At 40.7% G+C, this 26,253-nt stretch overlaps 2 protein-coding genes and 1 long non-coding RNA gene across 3 annotated transcripts; 2 read left to right on the top strand and 1 right to left on the bottom strand.

The window, feature by feature from the left end:
* Positions 1 to 248: 248 nt before the first annotated feature.
* On the top strand, positions 249 to 8,478 carry afg3l2 (AFG3-like AAA ATPase 2). Its single transcript, XM_027142816.2, has 17 exons — positions 249 to 465; positions 1,690 to 1,780; positions 2,060 to 2,119; positions 2,245 to 2,369; positions 2,606 to 2,755; positions 2,859 to 2,933; positions 3,511 to 3,635; positions 3,852 to 4,125; positions 4,494 to 4,631; positions 4,921 to 5,074; positions 5,153 to 5,260; positions 5,363 to 5,488; positions 5,604 to 5,714; positions 5,846 to 5,961; positions 6,092 to 6,292; positions 6,652 to 6,846; positions 7,345 to 8,478. Exons 1-17 carry the CDS (start codon positions 373 to 375, stop codon positions 7,585 to 7,587), a joined length of 2,385 nt encoding a protein of 794 aa, XP_026998617.2. The 5' UTR covers positions 249 to 372; the 3' UTR covers positions 7,588 to 8,478.
* A 1,488-nt stretch (positions 8,479 to 9,966) lies between these two features.
* On the bottom strand, positions 9,967 to 11,757 carry LOC113640354. The gene is made up of 2 exons (XR_003440040.2): positions 11,405 to 11,757; positions 9,967 to 11,079 (listed from the first exon to the last, which is right to left on the bottom strand). It is a non-coding gene; the product is annotated as an uncharacterized LOC113640354 (long non-coding RNA).
* A 5,861-nt stretch (positions 11,758 to 17,618) lies between these two features.
* inhbab (inhibin subunit beta Ab) lies at positions 17,619 to 25,337 on the top strand. Its single transcript, XM_027142615.2, has 2 exons — positions 17,619 to 19,116; positions 23,421 to 25,337. The coding sequence occupies exons 1-2, from the start codon at positions 18,675 to 18,677 to the stop codon at positions 24,215 to 24,217; spliced, it is 1,239 nt and encodes a 412-aa protein (XP_026998416.1). The 5' UTR covers positions 17,619 to 18,674; the 3' UTR covers positions 24,218 to 25,337.
* The last annotated feature ends 916 nt before the right edge of the window (positions 25,338 to 26,253 follow it).

Here is a 26,253-nt window from a genome sequence, read left to right as displayed (position 1 = left end):
GGGTTAATTAATAGGAATGATTATATAATAAACACTCTCAGTACTTGGTGTTTTATTTACATTTTTAAACTTTAAGGGAAATATTACAACATTAGATGTATGTACGTTCTAAGAGCACCTTAAAAACTACAACAAATTCGTTGTGTGTCTGATCACACTGCGAATAAAGCTGATTCAGAATAAAACTAAAAACCTTGGGCGCCGTTGAAGGTAGCATGGTGGAGCATGAACTCCAAACGCGCTCCCTAGTGTCAACTCGAACACGAACCGGAAGTGCAATGCGTTGTAATCGAATGTGTTGTAGGATGGCGACATAAGTTCCTCCATAGAATCTATTTTTGTTTATTTTAGCTCTATGCGCCCAGTGCTGACATGGCACACAGATATCTCCACCTATACAGAGGCTGCAGGAATCTGTACAGAGTTGTTCTGCCTGATTTAAGGTCACTAAAGGCGGCTCGACTGGTAAGGTGCAAAAATCAGTGACGTAGGACGCGTCTCAAACGCCTTCCTGTTTAATACCTAGTGCTCTAGATAGGCTGCCTACTCTGTTACAGTCATAACCCATGTAGTGTATTTATATAGTGGACATAGGGTGGTTCGTACTTTAGCCTCAGACTTGCACTTACTAGCAAGTATTTGCTACAACTTAATAGCAAACTTAAAACAGCAGCATTCATATCATTTACCTATGGGTTTTGTTCTCATGATTGTTGTTTATAATGCCATATAAACGTTTAGGTTAAACGACATTGCTGCTTTGGGTTAAAAGGGTGTTAGCCGGTTGCTAACAATGCTAGATGTCATTTTTATTTTCTCTCCAACCCATATTCCGAGAAATACTTCCTGTTAGGCGAGGATTGATCAATAACAAAGCATCAAGCTTTCCGATTCGTCGTTTTGCCTGACTGTCTCGGTCAGTATAGAAGATGAGCCAATGAACGCACAGGAGGCGTGGTTAGTGCGAATACGGGTGGGATATTTCGTGCCGTTATGATATTGCAGTTTATCAGTTATCGGTTTTATTCGCCAAGTTTGTGCAGACGAACAAGGGATTAATTTGTTTTGGTTTTTAAGGTGCTCTTGGTACATACGTACATATAAGACAGGGCAAACATAGTACATGTTATATTGTTTATTACTCATTAGTGTGTTAACTTTGTTGGTTAAAATACTTATTGTTTATTGCTCAGGCATTTTTGAGTGTTTCTTCTAATTATTCTTTATATATTCTATACAACACCTCATTCAGATAAAAAAAATTAAATTAATTTTTTAGATCTCCAGTAAATATTCGACATATTTACCTTTTGTGACTAATATATACATAGTCGTTTTTTGTCCATAATAAATAAATAAATAAACACTGATCTCATTTATCATTCAAACAAATGTATGTGTAAATCTTTCGTATTAAATACGTTTGTCGGCAGAGAAGTGAGGCAAACGTCCCCATCAGCCGTTCAGGTTTTACTCTGATTGTTCATTTCATCTTCTAGCTCCCTGCTCTTATGACCTTTTATGGAGTTTTGTGGGCGTCACTAAATGTAAATGAGCTGCGTCAGGAACAAAGTTTGCACGTTACACAATTAGGGGGAAAATGAGCATTTATGAAAGTTTTGCAAATCCTGTGGAAAACTTTAGTGTAAGATAAACAAGGTCCATTTATTTTCATTTTTCCCCCTTCAGGTATCTACACAGACTGAGGCCCTGCAGAACCGAGAGCTGCTTTCTCAGGTTTTGGACACTTACAGAAGGTTATGCTCAAAGCCTCCGAAAGGTGTGTTATATGCATTAAAATAAAACATGTAGATGTTCTTATTAGGGACAGGGAAAGTTCAGAGATTAATGCCAGCTGGAAACCTTAAATTGTATGATGATCGATCGATCGATCGATCGATCGATGATCTATCTATCTATCTATCTATCTATCTATCTATTCGAGAAAAAGTGTCTATTTAATGTATAAATGGGAAAGTTTCTAATGTATAAATGGGAAAGTTTCTCAGATGCTTTGGTTTGGTCTTTTGTTTTCCCCTTGTATCATCTTTTCTGAAAGGATTTGAAAAATATTTCCCGAAAAACGGCGAGTCCAAACCTCCCAACGCAGAGGCCCAAGGTGACGTGTCTTTTTCTTTCTTTTTTTTTTAAACCAGAGCAGAAATATTTCCATATTTATTTCATCTAGGTGTGAAATTGTACGTGCAGTTTAGTCACATATTTTGTTTCTCGGCTTAAATCCAGAGGCCAAGCCGAACAATGCGCAGAAGAACTCTGGGAAGTCAGACGGTGGAGGAGGAGCTGGTGGGGGAGGAGGTAAAAAGGGAGGAAAGAAGGATGAAAACAACTGGTTCAATCGTGCCCAAAAGGTGCGTTCGTGTAGTAAATGTTAAATTATCACCCTCATACCTTCTCAAAAAAACTTCACCACATCTGTAAATGAGCATAAGTGTAACGTCAGAGCTGCTGTTATATGACATCAATCAACCCTTTCTGACCAATCAGATTTGAGCATGGGTTAACTGACCATGTGTTGTACTGTATGTCATCACACCATCCACCATGAATCTTTTTCACTCTTCATCCTCATACTGTTCTGCTACAGGGGGATATTCCATGGGATGACAAGGACTTCCGGATGTACGTACTTATTTCTGCAGCTTTTTGGGCAGCAGTGGCTTATTACTATTTCTGGGATACAGGAAAAGAAGTCACCTGGAAGGACTTTGTTAATAGCTATCTGGCTAAAGGAGTCGTGAGTTTGTATTACATCCTTTCTTTCCTCCTCATCGTAATGTTACTGCTTCACATGATGGATAAAGTCGGGTAATCGGATTTTCTGATTCTGGCTCCTGCAGGTCGACAGGTTAGAGGTTGTGAACAAGCGCTTTGTGAAAGTTATACTCACTCCAGGACAAGCGGAAACTACTGGGGTGAGTTTTTATTCAGAGAAGAAAAAATAAAATGAAATTCAGACATGTTTTCATAGAGTTTAGAAATGTCATCAGAATTATTTTTGGATGTTTAGTTTCTTTCTTGAAATAAGATGCTTTACTGGATTTATAATTTTTTTAAATCATTCTTTAGTTTATTATTATTATTTTTAAATGTGGCCTTTTTGTTTAAAAACAAATCTAATAAATTAATAAATACTGTAATATCAATACCAAGATATTTTTTTTCCCTTGACGAATACCAACTCCAATTTTATGTAGAAAATAATGTTGTACTTTGTTTTTAGAGACTCTTTTGTTTTCTGGTGTAACAGTTTATTTAACAGTAACAGTATCTTTAAACCTTAGTAAATTAATTTTTGTAAAACTTTTATAAATCATTCTGTCTTGCAAATCACAAAGCTTAAGTTTAAAAGCTTAACATTGTGGACAGTGAAAGTTTACAGTGTTGTGAATGAAGCTTAGTTTATTGGCACACTTTAATCTGCATTATATGATTAAACAATAGTCAATTGATGCAGAGTGTGAAATAAAAATCTTTCTTTCTTTCTTTAAGAAATATGTGTGGTTAAACATCGGCAGCGTGGACACGTTTGAGCGGAACCTGGAGACGGCTCAGATGGAGCTGGGTATCGAAGGGGAGAAAAGGCTGCCTGTGATTTACTCCACTGAGAGCGATGGGTAACCTTGTGACTTTAACACAGTTGAATTTATATTTATTCATTATGTCAGGAATAAAACACAAATTTCTCAGAGCTGCAGAAAGTGAATGAACACATGTTGACTAGTCAGAATGGAAAAATTCAACACTCTTGGATAATGATTAGTTATGATAGAGTCATGTTATTACAGAAGTAATTGAATATAAAGGTGAAAAGTTTTATTTTTTCTCTCCAGCTCCTTCCTGCTCAGCCTGCTTCCCACCGTGCTCATCATCGGATTCCTGCTCTTCATGCTACGGCGAGGGCCTGCGGGCACTGGGCGGCCTGGCAGGGGCATGGGTGGCCTGTTCAGTGTCAGCGAGACCACCGCAAAAGTGCTGCGTGACGAGATCGACATCAAATTCAAGGACGTGGCTGGGTGCGAGGAGGCCAAGCTGGAGATCATGGAGTTTGTTAACTTCCTAAAGAATCCCAAGCAGTACCAGGACCTTGGGGCCAAAATCCCTAAGGTACAAAACTGATTTTGGGTTGAATTCTCTTTTGTACCTTAAAATATCGTCATTATATATATATATATACATAAAAAAAAAATTACAAAAATAAAAATATCTAAATCAATGTACAGTTCGGTTACATAGTAGTGACTAGTTAACACAGAGGTCCCATAACACCAAGGGTTCAGCCGTATTCTTTATCATTTTTGACTTGAATAAAATAATAAAGCAAAAAAAGGGAGAAACTTCTGGTTTATTTTCCTTCATGCTAACTTTCTCTGCATGCAAGGATTTTCGTGTTAGCACTTTTTGGTGTCTCTGTAGCCACGTTAACGTATTCCTTTAACAACTATCCAAATAAAAGTCATTGTTTTTTGTTTCAGGGTGCCATTCTGACCGGACCTCCCGGTACCGGGAAGACCCTGTTAGCGAAAGCAACTGCAGGCGAAGCAAACGTCCCTTTTATCACCGTTAATGGCTCTGAATTCCTAGAGATGTTTGTGGGTGTCGGTCCAGCTAGGGTAAGTGACCTCACACTGACATGAGGATCCGAGTGTCAGAGTCAATCTGAGTCTTGCTACTAAATCTCTACAAAATATCAATCAAACTTATGACTATTCTTGATCATAAATGTCTGTAGCGTCTTCATATTTTTAATATGTGCTCATTGTAATCGGTGTAAGAGAAGCTTTCATGTATTTAAAAAAATCTTTTGAGGTTATAGGAAGTTTTCCAAAATCAAAATGAGGTTTTTTTTTAGATATATGTTCGTGTATCGTTCTATTTTACTTTGTAATTATTGTGTGTCAGGTTCGAGACCTTTTCGTTCTGGCACGGAAGAACGCTCCCTGCATCCTCTTCATAGACGAAATCGACGCGGTGGGGAGGAAAAGAGGCAGGGGCAGTTTCGGAGGGCAGAGCGAGCAGGAGAACACACTCAACCAGCTTCTCGTGGAGATGGACGGTGCGTGTCTGATACTCGTTATTAACAAGATCATCTGTGAACACTTTGCTTACTCAGTCAGATATTCTTTCACTTCAGGTTTTAACACTGCAACCAACGTTGTGGTTCTGGCTGGTACCAACAGACCAGACATCCTGGATCCAGCGCTGATGAGACCTGGCCGCTTTGACAGGCAGATTTATATCGGTGAATAATTCAGTTCAGACTTCTGTTATATTTATGATATTTTTGTCATATCAGTAAAACAACACCTTAATAACAAATGTGTTTTTCTACTGTTATATGCAGGTCCTCCAGATATCAAAGGCAGAGCTTCGATATTTAAAGTCCATCTGAGACCGCTGAAGCTGAACGCAGAAATAAACAAGGACAATCTAGCGAGGAAGATGGCTGCCCTTACACCTGGTTTCTCAGGTAGCCTTGTTAAGCATAGACTTGAACACTCGGGGACCAGTGTATAAAACAGTTTCAGTAAGCATGCTAAGCAAGAGGGCACATGGTATTTATTTATTTATGTTCCTATTGCTAGGTGCTGATATTGCTAACGTGTGTAACGAGGCGGCGTTGATCGCAGCTCGCCACCTCTCTGACGACATCACAGAGAAACATTTTGAGCAGGCTATCGAGCGTGTGATCGGAGGTTAGCATGTAAACATAACCAAACGCAGTCCAGAGGCATGTCATGTAATGTAACGTAACATAACAATACACTAGGAATAAAACTGGTATCCTGAGTCTTCAGATGCTGTGTGTGTGTGTGTGTGTGTGTAGGCTTAGAAAAGAAGACACAGGTGTTACAGCCTGAGGAGAAAAAGACCGTAGCATACCACGAGGCAGGACACGCCGTAGCTGGGTGGTACCTGGAGCATGCAGACCCTCTGTTAAAGGTAGCAATAAACATCCTTCTCACCCACTGTCCTCTTCTTCTAATAGTAACCCTTTTAGGATTCATACTGAGTGTTTACTGTTGCTGTGTTGATCCTTTATGCAAATGCTGAAGTAGCACTGTGTTTTCAGGTGTCCATTATCCCACGAGGTAAAGGTTTGGGCTACGCTCAGTACCTCCCAAAAGAGCAGTACCTCTACACCAAGGAGCAGCTGTTGGACCGGATGTGTATGATGCTCGGGGGCCGAATCGCTGAGGACATATTCTTCGGTCGCATCACCACTGGAGCACAGGACGACCTGAGGAAGGTGACGCAGAGCGCGTACGCACAGGTGGGCGGCTTTTATCATGTTAGGACTAAATTTCTAGTAAAGGATTTATCTCTCCGTTTTCTTTCTTGTGGAAGTGCCAAGTGTATACATTTACGATGTAGTTATTAATTTCTTTGTTTCTGAGACTATGTTCAAATGATATCTTTACTTCCCCAAGGACAGGTTTGGGTTTTGGGTTTGGGCTGCTCTTGCTCAACCCAAGATTGATCCAGAAAGTATTTATATCGTTTCAAATTGACTTGTATATTCCTTCTTTTGGCAGACTCTTTTTGTCCAAAATGGTGACACAATCCAGTCAATTCAGTTGTCATCTATTACAAGACAAGTTAATAGTATCTGATGTGCACTTTTCTCCACAGATAGTGCAGTTTGGGATGAGTGAGAAGGTGGGTCAGGTGTCGTTCGACCTTCCTCGGCAGGGAGATCTGGTTCTGGATAAGCCGTACAGTGAGGCGACGGCACGTCTGATCGATTCTGAGGTGCGGGATCTCATTAATAGCGCCTACGAGCGCACAAAGGTGCTGCTAACAGAGAAGAAGGCTGATGTGGAGAAGGTACAACTCTTGTTCTGTAACATCTTGTTCTGTTCAGTTCTTTTCATTTTTATGTGTGATATGTACAGGACATCCATTCTCCAATTTCTTACACAGATCCAACACTGAAATATACACAGTAATCAGACTAGAATAAAATATACAGTACTACATATACACTTTTTCTATTCGAATGTGATTTTTTTAGGGGATCCAAAAGTATACAGTTAGCATCAGTTAAATATTTCATAGAGGGATCTTACTGAAAATTAGTCAGAAATAAAAAAAAAAAAGGCTAAAAATTTAAGAATTTACAAAACGTATTGATGAGAAAGTGATCAAAAACGTTTTCATGTAACATGTTGAAACATCACGGTCAGACAGATGGTGTGTATGTACAGGGTTTTACAGTAAAACCAGGCACTTGGGAGAGATTAAAAAAAAGACACTAGAAAAAAAAATACATGCATACTTTCTTATTAATTGCTGTATGTAACGTCCTAAATGTCTTACCACCAGGTGGCGCTGCGACTTCTGGATAAGGAGGTGTTGAATAAGAACGACATGGTGGAACTCCTGGGTCAGCGGCCGTTCGTTGAGAAGTCAACGTACGAGGCATTTGTGGAGGGCACAGGAGGACTGGACGAGGACACGTCGCTCCCTGAGGGACTGAAGGACTGGAATAAAGAACGAGGGAGCGAGAAAGAGGAGAGTACAGAGGAGCAGGTGGCACGTAACATCGGAGGTGGCATGCCGTTCTAAACGCAATCCACCACCAGAGGGGTGACATTTACAGAAGTGAGCAAGAAGGAAATATAATGAGGTCCGTTTGAGTTTGGGTCGGATCGGGGCTGGTCATGTGACTGTATCTCAGGTTGGTGTGTGTGCTGCATAGATAGAGATTAAAAAGGTGTTTGTTTGTTTTTTTTCTTTTTTGTGGGATGTGGTAGCTCAGTGGTTAAGGTGTTGGACCACTGATCAGAAGGTCATGAGTTCAAAACCCAGGTCCACCAAGCTGCCACCTCTGGGCCCCTGAGCAAGACCCTTAACCCTCATTTGCTCAGTTGTATAAATTGAAATAAAAAAAGTGTCACTCTGGATAAGGGTGTCTGCTAAATGGCAGAAATGTAATTGTTTTGTTTTTTTTAAAGGAGAGGGAAGTTGATAGCTGTAGCTCAGTTGGAATTCAAAGGTTTTGGCACGCAGCTAATGATCCATATTTATGAATTTTGCTTCACTGACCGAAATGAGCAGAAGTAATATATAGAATATGATGAAAATGTATATAAAGGATGAATAAAAAACATGTGGAATTAAATAGAAATATCTCTACTCATAGTTGCTTCTGTGAAGATCAAATACCACACAGTGCATCGCTCGTGTTCACTTTGTAAAATCAGATCGCTAGAAAAGCAAGAAAGCAATTGTGATTTCACTCGATATGAAAAGAAGTTAAAAGAAAGCATGATCTCATCTTAACACTGTTGTCAAGCACCTGGTTACCGCATTCTCAGACTGACTCTGTACATAAAGCATAAAGACTTTCACAGAATGCTTTCATGAGTCTTTTGTTTAAAAGTATTTGCAAATTAAGCCCAAAGGTTGTATAATGAGTTCATTAATGTAGTCTGAAGTAAATGGATCTTTTTTTTTCTCTTGCATTCCTCTTTCTTGCTTTAAAACATCATTCTCAAGAATTTGTGTCAATCGTATTTCAAGCATTTATCTACCGAATTAAACAACTGTCTCGTTTTCTCGATACAGATGTAGTGAACAGATATTAGTTGAAAACGATGCCACGAAGAAGTGCTTAATTCATCTGTGTGCTTTCTATTAAGCGACTATGTGTCCGAATCAGAATGAGGATTATTGGCCAAGTGTGTTGACACACAGGGAATTTGGTTCCAGCTGTTTGTGACTGTCAAATGTACAGACATAAATAACACTATACTATACAAGACAGATAATACCGACTATACAAGACAATACAGACAATGTGATACAATATAGACAGTATGAGTATTAAATATGAATACTGAATATATGACTGATCAGTTATGTACCTAAAGTGTGATAAGTGCATGGTAGTGCAAATAAGAGTATTGTGCAATATTATGCTTTTTGTACAATATACAGCAGCAGTAGTGTGTGTAACCTATACGGATGATGTGATGACTGACAGTTCTGATAACGCAGTACTTATAGATATGAAGCAGGGAATATAATTATGGTGAGTTGTTAATCGGGGTGATTGTCTGGGGAAATAAACTGTTCCTGTGTCTGGCAGTTTTGGTAAGCAAAGTTCTGTAGCCGAAAGAGGAAGGAGCTGAAGGAGGTTGTGTTCAGGGGAGGGGGGGGAGGGGGGGGCAATTATTTTCTGCTGTTTTTACTGTGCGTTGCAGTCTGTTCTTGTTCTGTTTTGTTGCTGCTCCAAAAGTACATCCTTTGCTGGGCCTTTTTGATGAAGGAGTTTATGTTGCACTCCCATTTCAGGTCTTGGGAAATGGTGGTGCCCAGAAACTTTAAGGAATCCACATATGACACAGGGCTGTTGGATATTGTGGGTGTGGGTGTGTGTAGTTGAGCTTTATGGACATGGCCTATGATTAAAAAGGTTTTTCTTTTTCTTTTTTGTGGGATGTGGTAGCTCAGTGGTTAAGGTGTTGGACCACACCCTCATTTGCTCAGTTGTATAAATTGAAATAAAAATGTGTCACTCTGGATAAGGGTGTCTGCTAAATTGCAGAAATTTCATTATTATTTTTTTTTTAAAGGAGAGGGAAGTTGATAGCTGTAGCTCAGTTGGAATTCAAAGGTTTTGGAGCACGCAGCTAATGATCCATATTTATGAATTTTGCTTCACTGACCGAAATGAGCAGAAGTAATATATAGAATATGATGAAAATGTATATAAAGGATGAATAAAAAGCATGTTGAATTAAATAGAAATATCTCTACTCATAGTTGCTTCTGTGAAGATCAAATACCACACAGTGCATCGCTCGTGTTCACTTTGTAAAATCAGATCGTTAGAAAAGCAAGAAAGCAATTGTGATTTCACTCGATATGAAAAAAGCTGAAAGAAAGCATGATCTCATCTTAACACTGTTATCAAGCACCTGGTTACATTCTCTGTTTTAATTTATTTAAAGGCTGGTTTGGATAGGAGGTGTAAAGATATTGTTCTCAAATCTGCAGTAGAAGGTGTTCAGGTCATCAACCAGGTCTTTGTTTGCTTCAGTGTTTTGTAGTTAGTGATGTCTTGCAGGCCTTTCCACACTGATGCAGGGCTGTTAGCTGAAAACCTGCTTTTCAGAGTAGGCTTTTTTTTGGCTATTCTGATCTCTTTTGTCAGTAGGTTCCTGGCCTGCTTATACAGAGCTTTGTCCTCCCCTCTGTAGGCATCTTCCTTGGCATGTCAAAGTTTTTTCAGTTTGGCTGTAAGCCATGGCTTGTTATTACTGAATTTGCAGAAGGTTTTGGTTGGCACACATTTGGTTGGGCAATTCTTTTTGATTTGACTTGATATAATAGTAAGTTATATATTACACACCTGGGAGATTAAAAGACATACAAACTATTTATAGCTGCTGAAACATAAGTGACATTGCAGGAATAATGTACTTGTTTCATCTGTTACTATAAACAGATTAAAATATGCCATTTAATACTTAATGTTGAAAATGCACTTGAGTGGAATAACGCAGTTCAGGACGTGCTGTTAAAGAAAAGTAATCAAAGTGCGTCATTCACTGCTTATTAATTGTAGTTGTATTTTGTGCAGTTTTCAGTGTTTGAATAAATATAGATAAATATGTGGCTATGGTATTGGAATGGAAGTGATTTGAGGTTATTTATGAAAATGTTTTTGAATGGTGACGCTATGTTTCATCATGTCTCTGCTGACATCCTGTCAAACACAAGTGCAAAGTGTTTACATGTTATAAATCCTCCACACAGATTTGGCCTCACCATCACTAAATCTGTTATTACATAACGAAAGAGGGAAAAAGACTAAATCCATAAGAACTGTGTCTACAAGACACTTAAAAAACTACCTGTAAAGCTACAGTACTGTAAAAGGTTCTAGACACATTGTTAACTAATGTGTTTGAGCCGTGTGTTTGTGGTTGTGTATGTGTGTATGTATGTGTGTGTGTGTGTGTGTGTGTGTGTGTGTGTATTAATTATAGAAATCGGTGTATTTCTGCAGTATTGCACTTATCTTACATGAGCTTCAATGATGAGTGCAATCTGTGGAACACAAGTTAGAAATTTGAACAAATATACTGATATAATGAGGTCCAATGGGGAGTATAATCTCTGTTTAACTTGATTAAAACGCATCAAATGCTTATGGATTTTATCAATAAGACAAAGTTCACTTTAGCTTGTACAAGACAGTTTGTTTTGACACAGATGTTGTTTGCTAATAGCGGATGTTTGTGCTAGCTAATTAGCAAACTAACGTTATAGTTAACTCTTTAACCAATAAGGACGACAGACCGCTTCATAGCTCTATGTGTTTCTGCAAACGTAAATAATAAGTTGACCAATAAACAAATAATTCATAACTTACAGTAAAAAAAAATAAAAAATCACTTCATTCTTCAAAAAAGAAGATTTTCGAAAAGCTTCCGTTGCTTTCCTCTGCGTCTACGTGCCACTTCGGGACCCAAGAGCGCATGCGCAAAGATCGCCTGTCCTCGTCGAGTAAGTTTTACTTAATTTTTTTTTTTGCATTGGTTCATTAGATGACAAACAACTATGTAAATATTACTATTAACTATTAAAATGAAATCTTATTGAATTAAACATGACGTTTTGAAGTAAAAACAGAAAATAGGATTTGTTTGTAAAATTTACTTAAATAATTATTCAATTATTTTAATGCTGTTCTTAACGCAATCCACCACCAGGTGGAGACATTTACAGAAGTGAGCGAGTCTGAAACAATTAGTTTATTTAAAGGATAACTTCACTTTTGTTAATCTAATGTCTGTCTTCTGCATCTATACTTTATGTGCAGTTACAAGAAATACATTTCCACCTACGGAGAAATGAACTGATTTGATATAACTGTCCTTGAAGTACATGAAGCACGACGACTTTCAATTCTGTTTTTGAATAAATATAGATAAATATGTGGCTATGGTGTTGGAAGTGATTTGAGATTATTTATGAAAATGTTTTTTTATTTTAGGTATTTTGATGGATGGAGAGATTCGGTTTTCTGTTTTAAAAAGTATTTATAGGAAAGTCATAAAACATACAATAATTCGGAATAGGACAGGTTAAAGAAGTAATCTGAATTGTAATTTGGCATCTAGAGTTATGATGATATAATAAACCGTCTGTAATTTTCTTTATCCGAGGAACAAGAGATCCTAAGGAATTCTCTGTGCTCAAATTTATGAAAGTGTTAACTGTTAAAAAATCACGAGTCAATCCACTTTTGCACACTTTATCCTTTGGCATTACAAGTTGTACTTATTACTACTTGAAAAAAAAGAAAGAAAAGAAACGTCTGATCTGACAGCACGATCAGCTCGAGCGCACATGTCGAGCTGTCATGAAAACACGCAGCAATCAGAAATAGCTACCATGTGCCGTGTGATTCAGTAGCCGAAGGAGGTTGTTCACGTTTAGTCACGGCAGTCATGGAGAGGGTTCCCTCACTCCCGCCTCTGACTCTGAGCGCTCTGAGAGGGAGTGATTCCCCACCAGCTGACGACGAAATCGTCACACGCAGATCGTCTGTGAGTTAGCGATTAGCTAAGTTCTGTCTCAGCTTAGTCATCGTCTGTGTTTAGTTTGCATTTTATTTATTTTTCGATGAAGCTAAATTAGTCATTAGATCAGAGATGAGACTGAGATAACATGGCACGCGTTTGAGATGCTGAAGTCGATGAGTGAGTTTAGTGAAGCCATTACTCATGTTGTTGTCGATGACGGAGAAGTTGCGAGCGCAGATGAGGATGTCGCTCCCACGAGAGATGCAGAGGCAGGGCCGAGGTGGAAGGACACAAACGTGACTTGAGGATGAGTCAGACGTGGCGATCAAGGAGCTTCTGAGCTGCATGTGTGAAGAAACAGGTAGAGAGGGTGAGAGAGACCGAGAGAGAAAATGCGTTGGAGTGAGGAGAGAGATAGATAGAGAGATAGAGAGTGATGGAGGGATCCCGCCTACCCAAATTTCTCCCAGGCTCTGAATCAGAGCACAGTAGCAGTGGGTGAGGACTATCCTGCCAAAACTCATACCTCGCCACCTCGTTACTGCTTTTTACATCATCATGAACATCATCATCACACACACACACACACACACATCAGTTGCGTCTCATCATAACGTGAGTAAAACACACCCCACCACAGGAACTGTGTATGTAAATATGCAAAACCATGTGATTGGTTCAACTTTCAAAGTCTGATTTTCACACTTCCTTGTATCACAGCAGGTGAGTTTTTTCCTTCACTGACCACTGAGGTCTAAATAAAGCCACAAGCAGTGATTATTGGTGCCAAGCACCTTGGATGAGTGGCATGTTTGCACAGTGGGTTTTGTTGTCACCTCACAACTCTGGTTTCCCAGGTTTGATCCTGAGCTCCGGTTACTGTCAACGTTGTGTTTTCCCAAGTTCATCATGCCTCTCTGTTGGATCCTCTAAATTCTCTAGGTTCATCCTACCTCTGAAAAAGTACCTTCTAAACAGTGGCATTCTTTCCAGGGTGTGTTGCTAGTGTTACTGAATATTGTACAGTTGAATTATGATGACACAGCCTCTATGGGAAGGATAAATAGCCTTCACCTATCAATCAAAGGGTCTCTAACCAATTACATGCAAAGATTCCTTCAGAATTCTCTATCCCACCTCTGCTTGCAGGATCCAAGGTGTTCCCTAGGCGACTGTGATATATAATCTAACCAGCATCTCCCTGGTCTACCTTAGGGTTTTCTTTCCAGCTTGTCACCCAGGTGGAACACTCATTCAGTAATTATATCTTCTCAGATCTCAATGCGTTTTGGTCAGAAGATGATTCATTTCATATAAGAGCATCAGCTCTACCAGTAGTTCCAGCTTCAAAGCAAATGACAGGTTTCTATGCTAACAACATTAATATAGATTTGCTATGGAAGTTTCTTTAGCAATTATAGAAAGAGTCTCCAGATGTCAGTTTTCCTCCATGGAAAAGTCTTCGGGATAGAGGAAGTTGTTGGACCATGATGGTTGTATTATTATTCATCTTTCATTCATTCATTCATTCATTCATTCATTCATTCATTCATTTTCTACCGCTTATCTGAACTCGCGGGTCACAGGGAGCCTGTGCCTATCTCAGGCGTCATCGGGCATCGAGGCAGGATACACCCTGGACGAAGTGCCAAAACATCGCAGGGCACATACACACTCTCATTCACTCACACACTCACACACTATGGACAATTTTCCAGAGATGCCACTCAACCTACCATGCATGTCTTTGGACCAGGGGAGGAAACCGGAGTACCCGGAGGAAACCCCCGAGGCACGGGTAGAACATGCAAACTCCACACACACACAAGGTGGAGGCGGGAATCGAACCCCACAACCCTGGAGGTGTGAGGTGAGCGTGCTAACCCCTAAGCCACCGTGCCCCCATAAATCATCTTTGATAGACAAAAAAACAAAGTGTTTAATTCCTTATTTAATGCAAAGCAAAATGAAAGTTTCATATCAGTTACATATCAGTAAAACGTGAAGTTTATAAATGACAAGGACATCATTACTCACACCTGCACACACACACACACACACACACACACACACACACACACACACACACACATCGTAGTGAGAGTGTGTCAGCTTCAGAGAGGAGCTACCGCAGTCAGTGGGATGTGTGATGGCACCTTATGGGCAGTTTTCAGAAATAGCATGCTCACCACACACACATGCGCACATAGACACAGTCAGTCATACACACTGCCCAGGCAAACATGTGGCTGTGCTAAGAATATGATTTTAAGGAGTTATATGCTTGTTTGCTTACGAACAACATGCTCAGAATAGATGTGATGATGCTGGAGGTTAGAGAGGAGGGATGCCCGTGTGCTCTGCCCACATCACTGACAGATCAGCTGCTGTATTTTAAAGTTAGAAAGTATAGCAGCAGAGGAAAGTTACAAAGTTTGAGAGTCTCCCAAAGCTAAACAGGATCACAAGATGTGGAAACTATGCATCTCTGGTCCTGACTAAATATCTTGACAGTTACAACTTAGAGTTTTTTTTTCTCCACATCATATAATGATCACCATAATCTGCTACAGAAAGAGAGAACATTCCAGAGAGCAGGAAGATGTGGAAAAATTAAATCTTTGCCAGAGCAGAGTGAAAGTTCTGAAATCTAGAAGTCATTTTTTTCATCTAGATCAAATGATTTATTCTGGTTATCGTTGTGGCAGAGCCAGAATCTGGCGGGTGTGGTGGGTGACTCTGGGTACACACATATACCAAGGGCAAAAAGTAGGCAATGTTTTGCCTACTGGCAATCTACTGCCATGTTTTTGGAGGTAGCTAGAGAACATGACGAAACTTCATACAGACTGTAACCAAAGATCTGGACCAAACCAGAGATCTTGCAGCTGTGAAACAGAAACACCTCCCGAGGTTGTATACAAGTGGTCCAATATGAGGCCTGTCCCAATTTCTTGAGTGTTCTGAGTACACTAGACGGCTGCACCATGATGATGTCACCAACTTGCGGCAAGATTTACGGTGGCATTTCAGATACGGCCTTAATATCGACGAAAGATTTTTTTTTAGGATTTGATTTTGAGTTCTTGGCAACAGCACTCTGAAAACACTAACTGTGCCAAATACGTCTATACCTCGATGATGTCACCGACATCCTGGCTTGAATTAAAACCACAGGGTTTAGGGTGCCATTTGGGACGTAGCCTTACGATGGACCATGTTTTTCCACTTAACGTCAATAGAGGCTTCAGTGCAAATCCATTCACCTTGGTTTTCTTGAACTTTTTGACAATTTACAAAGAAAACACATCCAAACACTTCAGCCTAAAAGACACATTAAAGATCTGAAAAACCACTCAAGCCTGAATACTGGTAATATATTCACACATTCGGCTTAATCACGCTGTTTTTTGAATGCATATTGTCTTCCATGTAGGGATCCACCCATTCTGATTCTGGTATAAATGTATAAATGTATCCCTAGTGAGCAAGCCAGAGGTGATAGTGGTGAGGAAAAACTCTCTGAGAAGATATGAGGAAGGAAGCGTGAGAGATACCAGGCTCAGAAGGGAACCCATCTTCATCTGGATGACACCAGTGCACTTATAAATCAATAAATCTTTATTCATTCATTCATTCCTTCATTTTCTACCGCTTATCTGAACTTCTCGGGTCACGGGGAGCCTGTGCCTATCTCAGCCGTCATCGGGCATCGAGGCAGGATACACCATGCAGGGCACACACACACACTCTCATTCACTCACTCAATCACACACTACAGACAATTTTCCAGAGATGCCAATGAACCTATCATGCATGTCTTTGGACCGGGGGAGGAAACCGGAGTACCCGGAGGAAACCCCCGAGGCACGGGTAGAACATGCAAACTCCACACACACAAGGTGGAGGCGGGAATCGAACCCCCAACCCTGGAGGTGTGAGGCAAATGTGCTAACCACCAAGCCACCGTGCCCCCCTAAATCTTTATTAGTCATTATAAATCTCTTCTATAACCGTGTATTATATGGTCAAAAAAGTATCGTGATTGTGTAACCAGGAACGAGGAAAGAAGCATCCAGCTTATTTCTAGATCTTATCATGGAATCTATTCTGTTCTGTGGAAGTAATTTATTGTTCACCGATAGACATGTGAGTGAAAATCTGTTCATACCAATTGAAATCTTTGGTTTTATGGTTTCTAAGCGGTACCATCCACCGTAATCTCATGGATCTTTATGTCGTCCATGTGGAACCATTCCCAACAGCAGCAAGTGGTGTTCAGGTGATGAAATCCAGCTAGAAGTGAGGCATCAGGATGGAGCAGGCATGTTTGAAGAGCAGAAAGGGTCAGGACTCAAGAGAGAGAGAGAGACAGAGAGAGAGAGACAGAGAGAGGGGTAATTATTAGCTCAATCAATTTAGAACCAAATAGCATTTACAAGGTGCAAACGTCTGTTTATCTCTGCTTCTGGTTTTGCACATGGTGTGGTGTGTTTTCTCACTCTCAGTCTATCTCATGTTCACAGGCCGTGACCGAGCAATTGTTTTCTTCACATCTGGTCTGAGCACATCTGGAAAAGTGTTGTTATCTGGCGTAGTCTTGAAGGAAAGTAAGATGGAGAGATCAGGATGGATTGATGCATGTTTTGTCTTTGTTTTTGTAAAGGGAGAGTTTTAATGAGCATTAATGAAGAGTCATAGTCATGATGATATTTACGTCATGTCGATTATTTTATGATTTTTACGATTGTGAAACTGACCTCTTCTATTATAGAGAGACCGAGCCTTCTAAAATTGTTTCACGTCTTTTGGGAACTTTTTTCACCGAACGATATGGTGTTACAGGGGATGTACCACAAGAGGGAGTCATGTGGTGTCACTCTCACGCCTCCTGTCGAGAGCAAAGCTGCATTTGGCACAGGTGGAACCTGTCACAGGTGTCATGTTTCTGCTCTGTTCCAGCATCATCTCATCACATAGACCTGTATTTAATTCAGGCCTTTTGAAAATAATAAACAAGTTCATGTTCAGTACGTTTTCATTTCTGCTCGTGAGCAACGGGCTGGGATAAATAGCCATGCTATTTTTAACAAAGTCCAACAGGTGACATGACATATGTTTGCATCACTCCTGCGAGCAGTCAGACTCTCGGTTTAATGATTAAATGTTAAATATGTAGCAAACTGGAGGTTTGGGCCATGTGGCCTATGATAATGTCCTGCAGAGTAGTTAATTCGGTGCAGAGAACACCCCCAGCGGTAGAGGAAATGCCCAAGCTGTGCTTGTGTGTGCATACAAGAGAGACAGAGAGACACGGCACTTGAATGAGTCTGTGTGTGTTGAGATAGCTATGTCGAGCCTTCGCCTCTCCAAAACACCGCATCCTGGGACGGAGTTAAAACACCAAGCAGGACAGCAGCAATAGATCAGAGCTGAAGAAAAAGAGATGTACAGGCATGAGGAAAGAGTGACAGAGAAAGCATGCGTGAGTGAGTGTTAGGTTCTTTCTGCCAGGGAAGAAAAAAAACTGTTACACATATTACTGGGGGAGTTGCAGTGAGAGAGAGAGAGAGAGAGAGAGAGAGAGAGAGAGAGAGAGAGAGAGAGAGCAAAAAAAGGAAAGTAGAAGTTAGTGACTCAGAAGTAGTGAGGAAGATAGTAATAAACTGAGAGGGAGGAAAGAAGGGGGAGGAAGGTATAATTACAGAGAGAGAGAAAGCGAGAGGGTACACACATTGGAGACACAGGGAAAGAGGGAGAGAGAGACAGAGAGAGAGAAAGAGTCAGAGAACTGTCTAACCCTGCCCACTTTCTACAAAGCCATTCAGCTCCGGTGTAACGAGCTGCACTCTGTCAGGTTTCTCCTCTCCAGAGCTCTGCCATCTCTGGTCTCTACAAGCTCTCTGGACCAAACTGTTACCAGGACCAGGACTAAAAACACAGGATCAGAAGCTCCAGGACTGTGACGACAGATTATTGTTCTCCAGCATGTTCACACCTTTCAGATCAGGATTAATTTAGCTTTCTATCCACGTTCACTTTTTTTCCCTGAGGGTGGCTGGGCGCTCGTCCCCTCTAGCTGGCAACTGATCGCGAGAAGCGGCGGTGCCCACAATGCCCTCTCTCACCCTGCTGATGGCTCTGGCACTGCTCCTCTCCGGCTGCCTATCCGGGCGCTGTTCCCCAACACCCTCAGGAACGCAAGACACGACTCCTTTAGAGAGTGACAGACAGACAGGTTCTCGGGGATCTGAGCAGCAGGAGGAGGGTGGTCTTTGTCCATCCTGCGCCCTTGCCCAGTTAGACAGGGATTCAGAGCCTGGCATGATTGAGGCGGTGAAGAGGCACATCTTGAACATGCTGCACCTGAGTGCACCGCCCAACATTAGTCATCCGGTGCCCCGCGCTGCCCTGCTGAATGCCCTGCGCAAGCTTCATGTGGGCCATGTCACACAGGACGGAACGGTGGAGATCGAAAACGATGCAGAAGAGTTTGGAGGACATGGTGCTCCAGGTGATGAGTCGCCATCTGAAATCATCACCTTTGCAGAGCCAGGTGAGTTAAAAAAAGTGGGGTTTGTGGGAAATAACTATCTAGTGGTCTGTTATCTAGAGAATAAGATATTAGCAAGTAGTCCTGTTTCTGATGAGGTATGAAAGTCTCTCATCAAGCAATATAGACACGAGTGTGAGAGAGGTAGCTACCAGCCAGAATGCTACAGAAATAAACACATGCTATCCAGCTGTAGAACGTCCAGCTAGGAAACTGTAACGATCTGCTGTGCTTCTGACAGAATTGTCTTTGGGCAGCTCTTAATCTTGGGCTTTGTTTGAAGTTGCACTTGTAAATCCGCTATTTGTGTTAGACGTAAATCATGGAGATTTACATCCAGGGATTAGTTCTAATTAAACAAAATCACACTTGTAGATTGAGAAACCCCACCTGCTTTAGAAAACCAAAAGGTTGCAACTTAGTCATCACTGGTAAGACAAGCAGCATTTGTCGTTGTGGATTAGAGTGAGCTTGTAACTATATTTATGCCCAAGTTTAAAGCACCATTTGACTGCTTTCTCATGCAGACCTGTAGTTAAGATTTCTCCAAGGCTGTCTCTACCTGCTGTGGAGCTGCCGCTTTGCTCGCTCGAGGCGTTCTCTGATTTGTGACATTGCTCCTGTAATCACAGCGTAGCTCTCAGACAGGAGGATGTCATCGCTGCCTTCAGCACAGCGAGGGGAACCGGTCATTAAAGAAAAGTGTGCAGGCTTGCAGAATACATTGCGGGAATCATTAATAGCCTCAGCGGCTCCGGCACAGTTAGTGTGGGATGACCGTAGCTGCAAAGGCATTCTGTTTTTAATTGGTTCCTCATGACTTATTTATAACAATGTTACCAAGCCGCAAATCAGTATGGCTCCTTTATAAAAAGGGTGTGATGCCGTTTTTTGCCCTTAAAGTTTGCCCACCAACCTGATGGAATCCTTTTTTGAAAGGGAAGAGGTAACATTTCTCTGGTAGATTGTTTCTAGAAATAACGAGTGGGGTCTATTTTTAGTGCACAAAGCTCCATTGTGTACAATTTGCCCTCTTTGCGTGCCTAAAAGTGTTCCTATGCATTGATTAATTGCAGATTAGTGTACACGAACGCAAGCAAGCTTACATAAGAGCCTGTAGCTATAAATAGCCCCCTTTCAACGGACCTGTGGTTGAAAAAAAGGGACCCTTCTACATCTTTATGAGATCAGAGGGCGTTAACGATACTCCCGGCAATAGGGCACAGAGGGTGGCCACTTTGCATCCATACAAACATGCAAGGTTGTTAGCTGTACATAATTATTCCATTCATCAAAATATGTGTCCCGATAATTGCTCGGGGATCAGCCGAGCTTGGGGGAGTGGCAGAGGGAATTCTTTCAGTACTTACTGAAAGAAAAAGGAAAGAGCGCGTGCGAGAGAGAAAGAGGCTCATCCTTAGTTCTCCCAAATGAGCCGGAGGCATCATTAACGTGATCGTGGCATTCCCAACTCAGGAAATCTGAAGCAGCTTCTTTGTGTCGAGGGAGCTTTATTTACAACTGTTGCGATTATTTGCAGCACCCTACAATACCTCTCCAATCAAACTAGTTCCATTCAAGCCGCCTGCTCATTCATGAAGAAGATGATAGACAAAGTGAGGGGGTGAGAGAGAGAGAGAGAGAGAGAGAGAGAGAGAGAGAGAGAGAGAGAGAGAGAGAGAGAGAGAGAGCATTTTAAGCCAATGATTGTTCATTTTCAGGATTTCCCCTCTTGCCCATCGAAACTGGCCATGCAGAGATGGTACAAACCACTCTTCTTGTAAACTTTATCAAAGAGAGAAGACCAGGAATTTCAGATGAAAACAAAGTGCTGAAGCATGTCCTGTGAGGGGTGAAAGCTTCATTCATTTATATTCAGTAAGCTCTCTATCCTGGACAGGGTTGAGATTAATCTGGAGTCCATCCCGGATACACTGGTTGTGAGATGGGAATACACCTTGGATGGAAAGGACAGCTTTTAGTCAGACCCTCCAAAATATGATTTGCTTTAAATAGAGTTTACTTTAAATTAGAGTTTAAATAAGCGTTTTGAACCCATAAGCAATTTTATTTGTGATTGACTGTTTAATAAAGATCTCACATTGCTTTTAAGTGAAGCAGCACAGCAGGATGGTTTGCTCCACAGAAAAAAATGGGCACAGGAAGGCAGCCTCATGATAACCCTGAGATGACCACTGGAGCTGTGTGTTCAGTGGACGTTTCAGGGGGTGTGACCCTGTGTTTACGTGCTGAGACTCACACGTGACCTCTGTCATTACTAATGAAAGGTTATATCAGAGTCCACAAAGAGGAGAGAACGGATGTGAGTGCAAGTGCCAAAATTTGTCACAGCAAACAGAACACGTCCCTGTTGTTGAAGAAATAAAGTCCACCTTGCTTGCAGTTCTGATTGTCAAATCTTGTTCAAACAGGAACCGATGTCGATAAACCTGAGTTGATAACGGTGCCGTAGTATCCTTCTGCTATCGTTAACTCATTATATAACGGATAAAAGTGTGTCATTGACCTTAAATCAAAATGACAAAATGCTTACCTGTGTTGCTTAATGCCACAAGGGATAGGAAAGTTAAAAAGCCCCTGTTTTTCTCTCTTTTTAAGTTATTTAGGCAAAACTACATACCCACTAGAGATGGTATTTATGCCCTACATTCAATTTCCTAAGATTTTTTGGACTTACATTAAATCTCAGCTCATTTCTGTCATGCTTATATATAAAAAGCTGTAATGATTTATTTAAGTACTGGTTAGTGGTTCGATTTCCAACTCTACCCCTTGTGGGTTTCTTCTATGTACTCCGGTTTTTGCCCCCAGATCAAAGGCATGCCCCCCCTCCCGCTTAAAATGTGTTAAGGTCTACATAAGGCCTACAATATTTTGTTCTAAACAATTTATGAAGCTTAGGATGATTTTTCATAAGAAGAATAGTAATGTAAGGTTATGCTCAGAGTGAACTGACTGACGTTTATAGAATGTTACAGAGCCCTGTTTCTCGCCAACACTTCTGAGAGTAAAATCAAAAGAAGGCCACTCCATCAGTCATGCGGAGTGAGAAGGAAATTCAAAGCTTAGTAAAGTCGGCCCTCCATCATCGTGACATCCGATCTTTCACTAAGCAGTGTGTTTGACATTGTTATCCACCATGGATGGGAAAGGTATCACTGCTCTGCTTTGTTTAAAAAAAAAACTGCTTCTGATGTCAGATATGAAGAGCCTTCTAAGATTTCAGCCCTAGTGTGAACGTTTGGTGAGAGATTTTATGGAAGATACAAGTCAGCTCCACTCTGCAACCTGGGGAGAGCAAGCACAAAGTCGCGAATGTAATCAGTGGTTTATCGAGCCAGGATTTCTCCGAGGAATAGCATCATTGCTGCTACATTGTTAAGAAATGCCTGGATAACCTGTAGCAACTGAAAAAAAAAGGCAGAGAAATTCTTTCTTAGATTCATAGAGTTCTTTTCTTCAGTAGAATATCAGATGACAAGGTGAAAGAAAATATCCCAGAATTCCTACTGTATATGCCTCTTCAAATCCCAACATCGGTTCCATTTCGAGAGAATTCTCAGATAAATAAACATTATATATATATATAAAAACCATTGTATAGGCCACAACTTTGCAAAGTTTTGATATTTTGTAACTTTCCTTACCCATATCAGGTAACACATCATATATCTTAAGCAGACGTGTTGACTAAATAGTTGGAATGTACACTAACTCATTGCTGTTGATGAGAGCGAGCTGTATCTCAAATCAATAAATCATGTGCTGTAACTGAATCAGAGCAGGCTTACAAACTTACACAGTCATGTGCAAGTTATTGGGAAGGCCCTTGTCATAACACGACACTCTTTATGTACACAAACGGAGTGCCAGGATTTTAGCAGCAGGAAATGTTTTTATGGAGAAGTACTAGGTGTTGACGAAGGATTGCAGATGGTGGGGAACAGCTCTGACACTCTCGGAGAGTGTTTGGGTTCCGTTAGTGGTGTTAAGATTGGACTGGGATCATGATTCCATGCAGCTGTTGCTAGAATGCCAATACAACAAACTAACACTACATTATTCCGCTCATTTACCTGTAAATCAGCTTTTTAAATCTTGGGAATAGAAACTTGAGTGAAGCTCATGGGCATTTTTGTAAAACAATATCATGCTGTGAATCATGAGAAAAGGTTACATTATTTGACTCTATTTAGTACATCAAGTTCTCCTAGTTCCGGATAATGAAATAACAGTTTTACAGTCCTAAAGTCTGACCTAATTTCTTCCCCTTATGTCTTTGGCAGTTGATGTTCCAGATATGGTGAAGTTTGACATCTCGAAGGAGAGTGCCCCACAGTCTGTGGTGGAGCAGGCCAATGTGTGGATCTTCCTAAAACTGGCAAAGGGAAGCCACACCAAGGGCAAAGTTTCCCTTCAGCTCCTGCAGACCCCGAGTGTGAGCACAAAGTCAAATCCAGACTCCCAGAATGAGGTGTTGGTCTCTCAGAAGATGGTGGATTCCCGGCGTAGTGGCTGGCACACCCTGTCTGTCGGAGCCAGCGTGCAGGCACTGCTGGACAGGGGTGGCGGAGAGCTACGTCTTCGTGTGTCGTGCCCGTTGTGTGCTGACATGGGTGCAGTGCCAATCCTCGGTGAAGGAAAAGGAAATGAGAACTCACAATCTCACCGCCCTTTTTTGATGCTGGTGCTACGTATGGCTGAGGAACGGCAACACCGGCGCAGCAAGCGTGGCCTTGAGTGTGAAAGCAACATGCGCGCATGCTGCAAACGCCACTTCTACGTTAACTTCAAGGACATCGGATGGAGTGATTGGATCATCGCACCCTCAGGTTACCATGCCAACTACTGCGAGGGTGAGTGCCCAGGCCATGCTGCTAACATGGCAGGTACGGCACTTTCCTTCCACTCGACCGTCATCAACCACTACCGCATGCGTGGCTACAGCCCATTTGCAGGGATCCGGTCGTGCTGCGTTCCCACTCGTCTCCGTGCCATGTCTATGTTATACTACAACGAAGAGCAAAAGATCATCAAGAAGGACATCCAGGACATGATCGTAGAAGAATGTGGCTGCTCATAAAATTAATACAAATAAAAACTTAACCACAAATCTTGTGGAACTGTTCAAAACTGCTTAGCCAAGGTCAAAGCACATACAGTATGTGGATTAGCAGCCTAGGCTGGCCCACAAGCATTTCTCGAACTGTTATTGTTTTTGACTTGAACACGCTCTGTTCATGAACTGTTCTATTCAGGACTCTTGATTTGAGTGATTTCTGTGGCACTTTCATATAAATGTAAAAAAAAAATGAAAAAGAGGCGTAATATATTTTTGTTATTTGAAGGGAAAGCGGAAATATGAGGGAACTGATGCATGGTCAGGATAAAAATGTTGTTCCGTGTTCTCTGCGCTGCAATAAAAAGAAGCATCTCGGAAATATGAACCCGAGGGGAAAAAAACGAACTATGCAACTGGTGTTATTGGATGTTCATTTTGTCATTCATGTTTTTATGTTTTTTTTATTTTAAATTCCAACAAAAAATAGTTGTGTTGTATTTCTAAAAAAAAAAAAAATACTTGAAGAAAAGTAGTTGGACCAACTACCGGAGCCAAACATTATTTTTCCTTATCATTATCTAGAAATTATGAATGTTGACAAAAAGTGATCAAGATTTGCACTAAAACAACATTCTTACAGTATATGAACCACACAAGAATACGGTGTACATTTGGAACTTTATATATAGAATACCAAAGATCCTACATATCAGAATGATTCCTCACAATGCCCAGCTCGACTGTGGTATTTGCCCAATTAGCAACAATACAAATACACAGCCAACTAAAAATATCATTGTCAAATCCAGTTTTCAGTTTTTCTTAGTGTTTCCTAAATGTACAGTTTTCATGCAAATTTATAGTCCAGGTGATGATCCAATGCCATGATCATACAAACCCACATCATGACACCATGCACCAAGATAAACTATGAACTTTCCATGAACGAAGATGACTGAGAAATAAACCACGATATGTTGAAGGAAGGTTTTGGATGTTGAACATGTTAACTTTTTATGTATAGATCTCTAATGAGGTGACACGATGCATTGTTGTACAAAATGTGCTTGTTATGTTTTATATCTAATTTATTTTGCAGCATACTCTTTGCTTCACTATTAAAGCTGAACTGTAAAAGTAATCTTCTTGTGCTGATCTTTTCTTTATTGATAAATTTAGAGATCTAGCCAGTTTTGGCTAATTTAAGGATTTGCAGCTCTATCCCTTGAGGTTCATGAAGCTGGAGTTGATTTGTTCGTTAGAGGGTTTGATGCTTAGCAGATGGAGAGGAAGTACTAAAAACATTTTCTGACTGAGAAAATGGACTTTAGACATTCATGCATGAGAATGTATTGAATTTCCAATGAATTTTTTAATTTTTGACAACCATGCATAGCAAACTTGAAACTTCTCAACCCAATATTATTTAGAGTTATGTAGCTCTATATCATCATAGATATATTTAGTGGAATAAAATAGTGCAACTATCTAATCCATTTTATGTGAGCCTAAAAACACCTTTGCTTGTAGATCTCTTTTTGAGCTGACTTGCTGTGTAAGGATGAGAGTGGCAGAGCCGAGGTGCAGAGGTAATTACTGCTCAGCAAATTATCACTCAGCAAATGAAAGCTATCTAGTTCTCTTTGGGACTTTTCGAAAAAGCTTTTCTTGCCACATTAGCGATGTGCACTGGGACTGAAATCCAGTGTGACTTAACAAAAAAGTGGCAGGAGTGAGCGTTTTTTAACTTCCATGTGGGCTCTCAGATATGAAGCAAACCCTGATCATTACCATGGGAACTTACTGAGCCTACAACATTAATTTGTCTATATTTTAGGAACTAAAATGCCACTAGGTAATATCATAGACAAGTTCAAACAAAAATATAAAGTGTGCACACAGACACAATACAGGTAATCAGCTATTCCTGGAAATATTCATCCGAAATCCTTTGGGATTGAGTAGGACTGGTCAGAAATGCTTTGGGATTGAGTAGGAATGGTCAGAAATGCTTTGGGACTGAGTAGGACTGGTCAGAAATCATTTGGGATAGGGTA

Source organism: Tachysurus fulvidraco, chromosome 22 (assembly GCF_022655615.1).
Source record: "Tachysurus fulvidraco isolate hzauxx_2018 chromosome 22, HZAU_PFXX_2.0, whole genome shotgun sequence".
Lineage (NCBI taxonomy): Eukaryota > Metazoa > Chordata > Actinopteri > Siluriformes > Bagridae > Tachysurus > Tachysurus fulvidraco.
This window is presented reverse-complemented; position numbering and strand designations above follow the sequence as displayed.

What these genes read in the sequence shown, in the direction of transcription:
- afg3l2 (XM_027142816.2), top strand. Translation starts at nt 373, where the DNA reads ATGGCACACAGATATCTCCACCTATACAGAGGCTGCAGGAATCTGTAC. An exon ending in GACAAGCGGAAACTACTGGG is followed by an intron (nt 2,934 to 3,510) that starts GTGAGTTTTTAT and finishes TCTTTCTTTAAG; the next exon opens with AAATATGTGTGGTTAAACAT. An exon ending in TATCGAGCGTGTGATCGGAG is followed by an intron (nt 5,715 to 5,845) that starts GTTAGCATGTAA and finishes GTGTGTGTGTAG; the next exon opens with GCTTAGAAAAGAAGACACAG.
- inhbab (XM_027142615.2), top strand. Translation starts at nt 18,675, where the DNA reads ATGCCCTCTCTCACCCTGCTGATGGCTCTGGCACTGCTCCTCTCCGGC. An exon ending in CATCACCTTTGCAGAGCCAG is followed by an intron (nt 19,117 to 23,420) that starts GTGAGTTAAAAA and finishes TGTCTTTGGCAG; the next exon opens with TTGATGTTCCAGATATGGTG.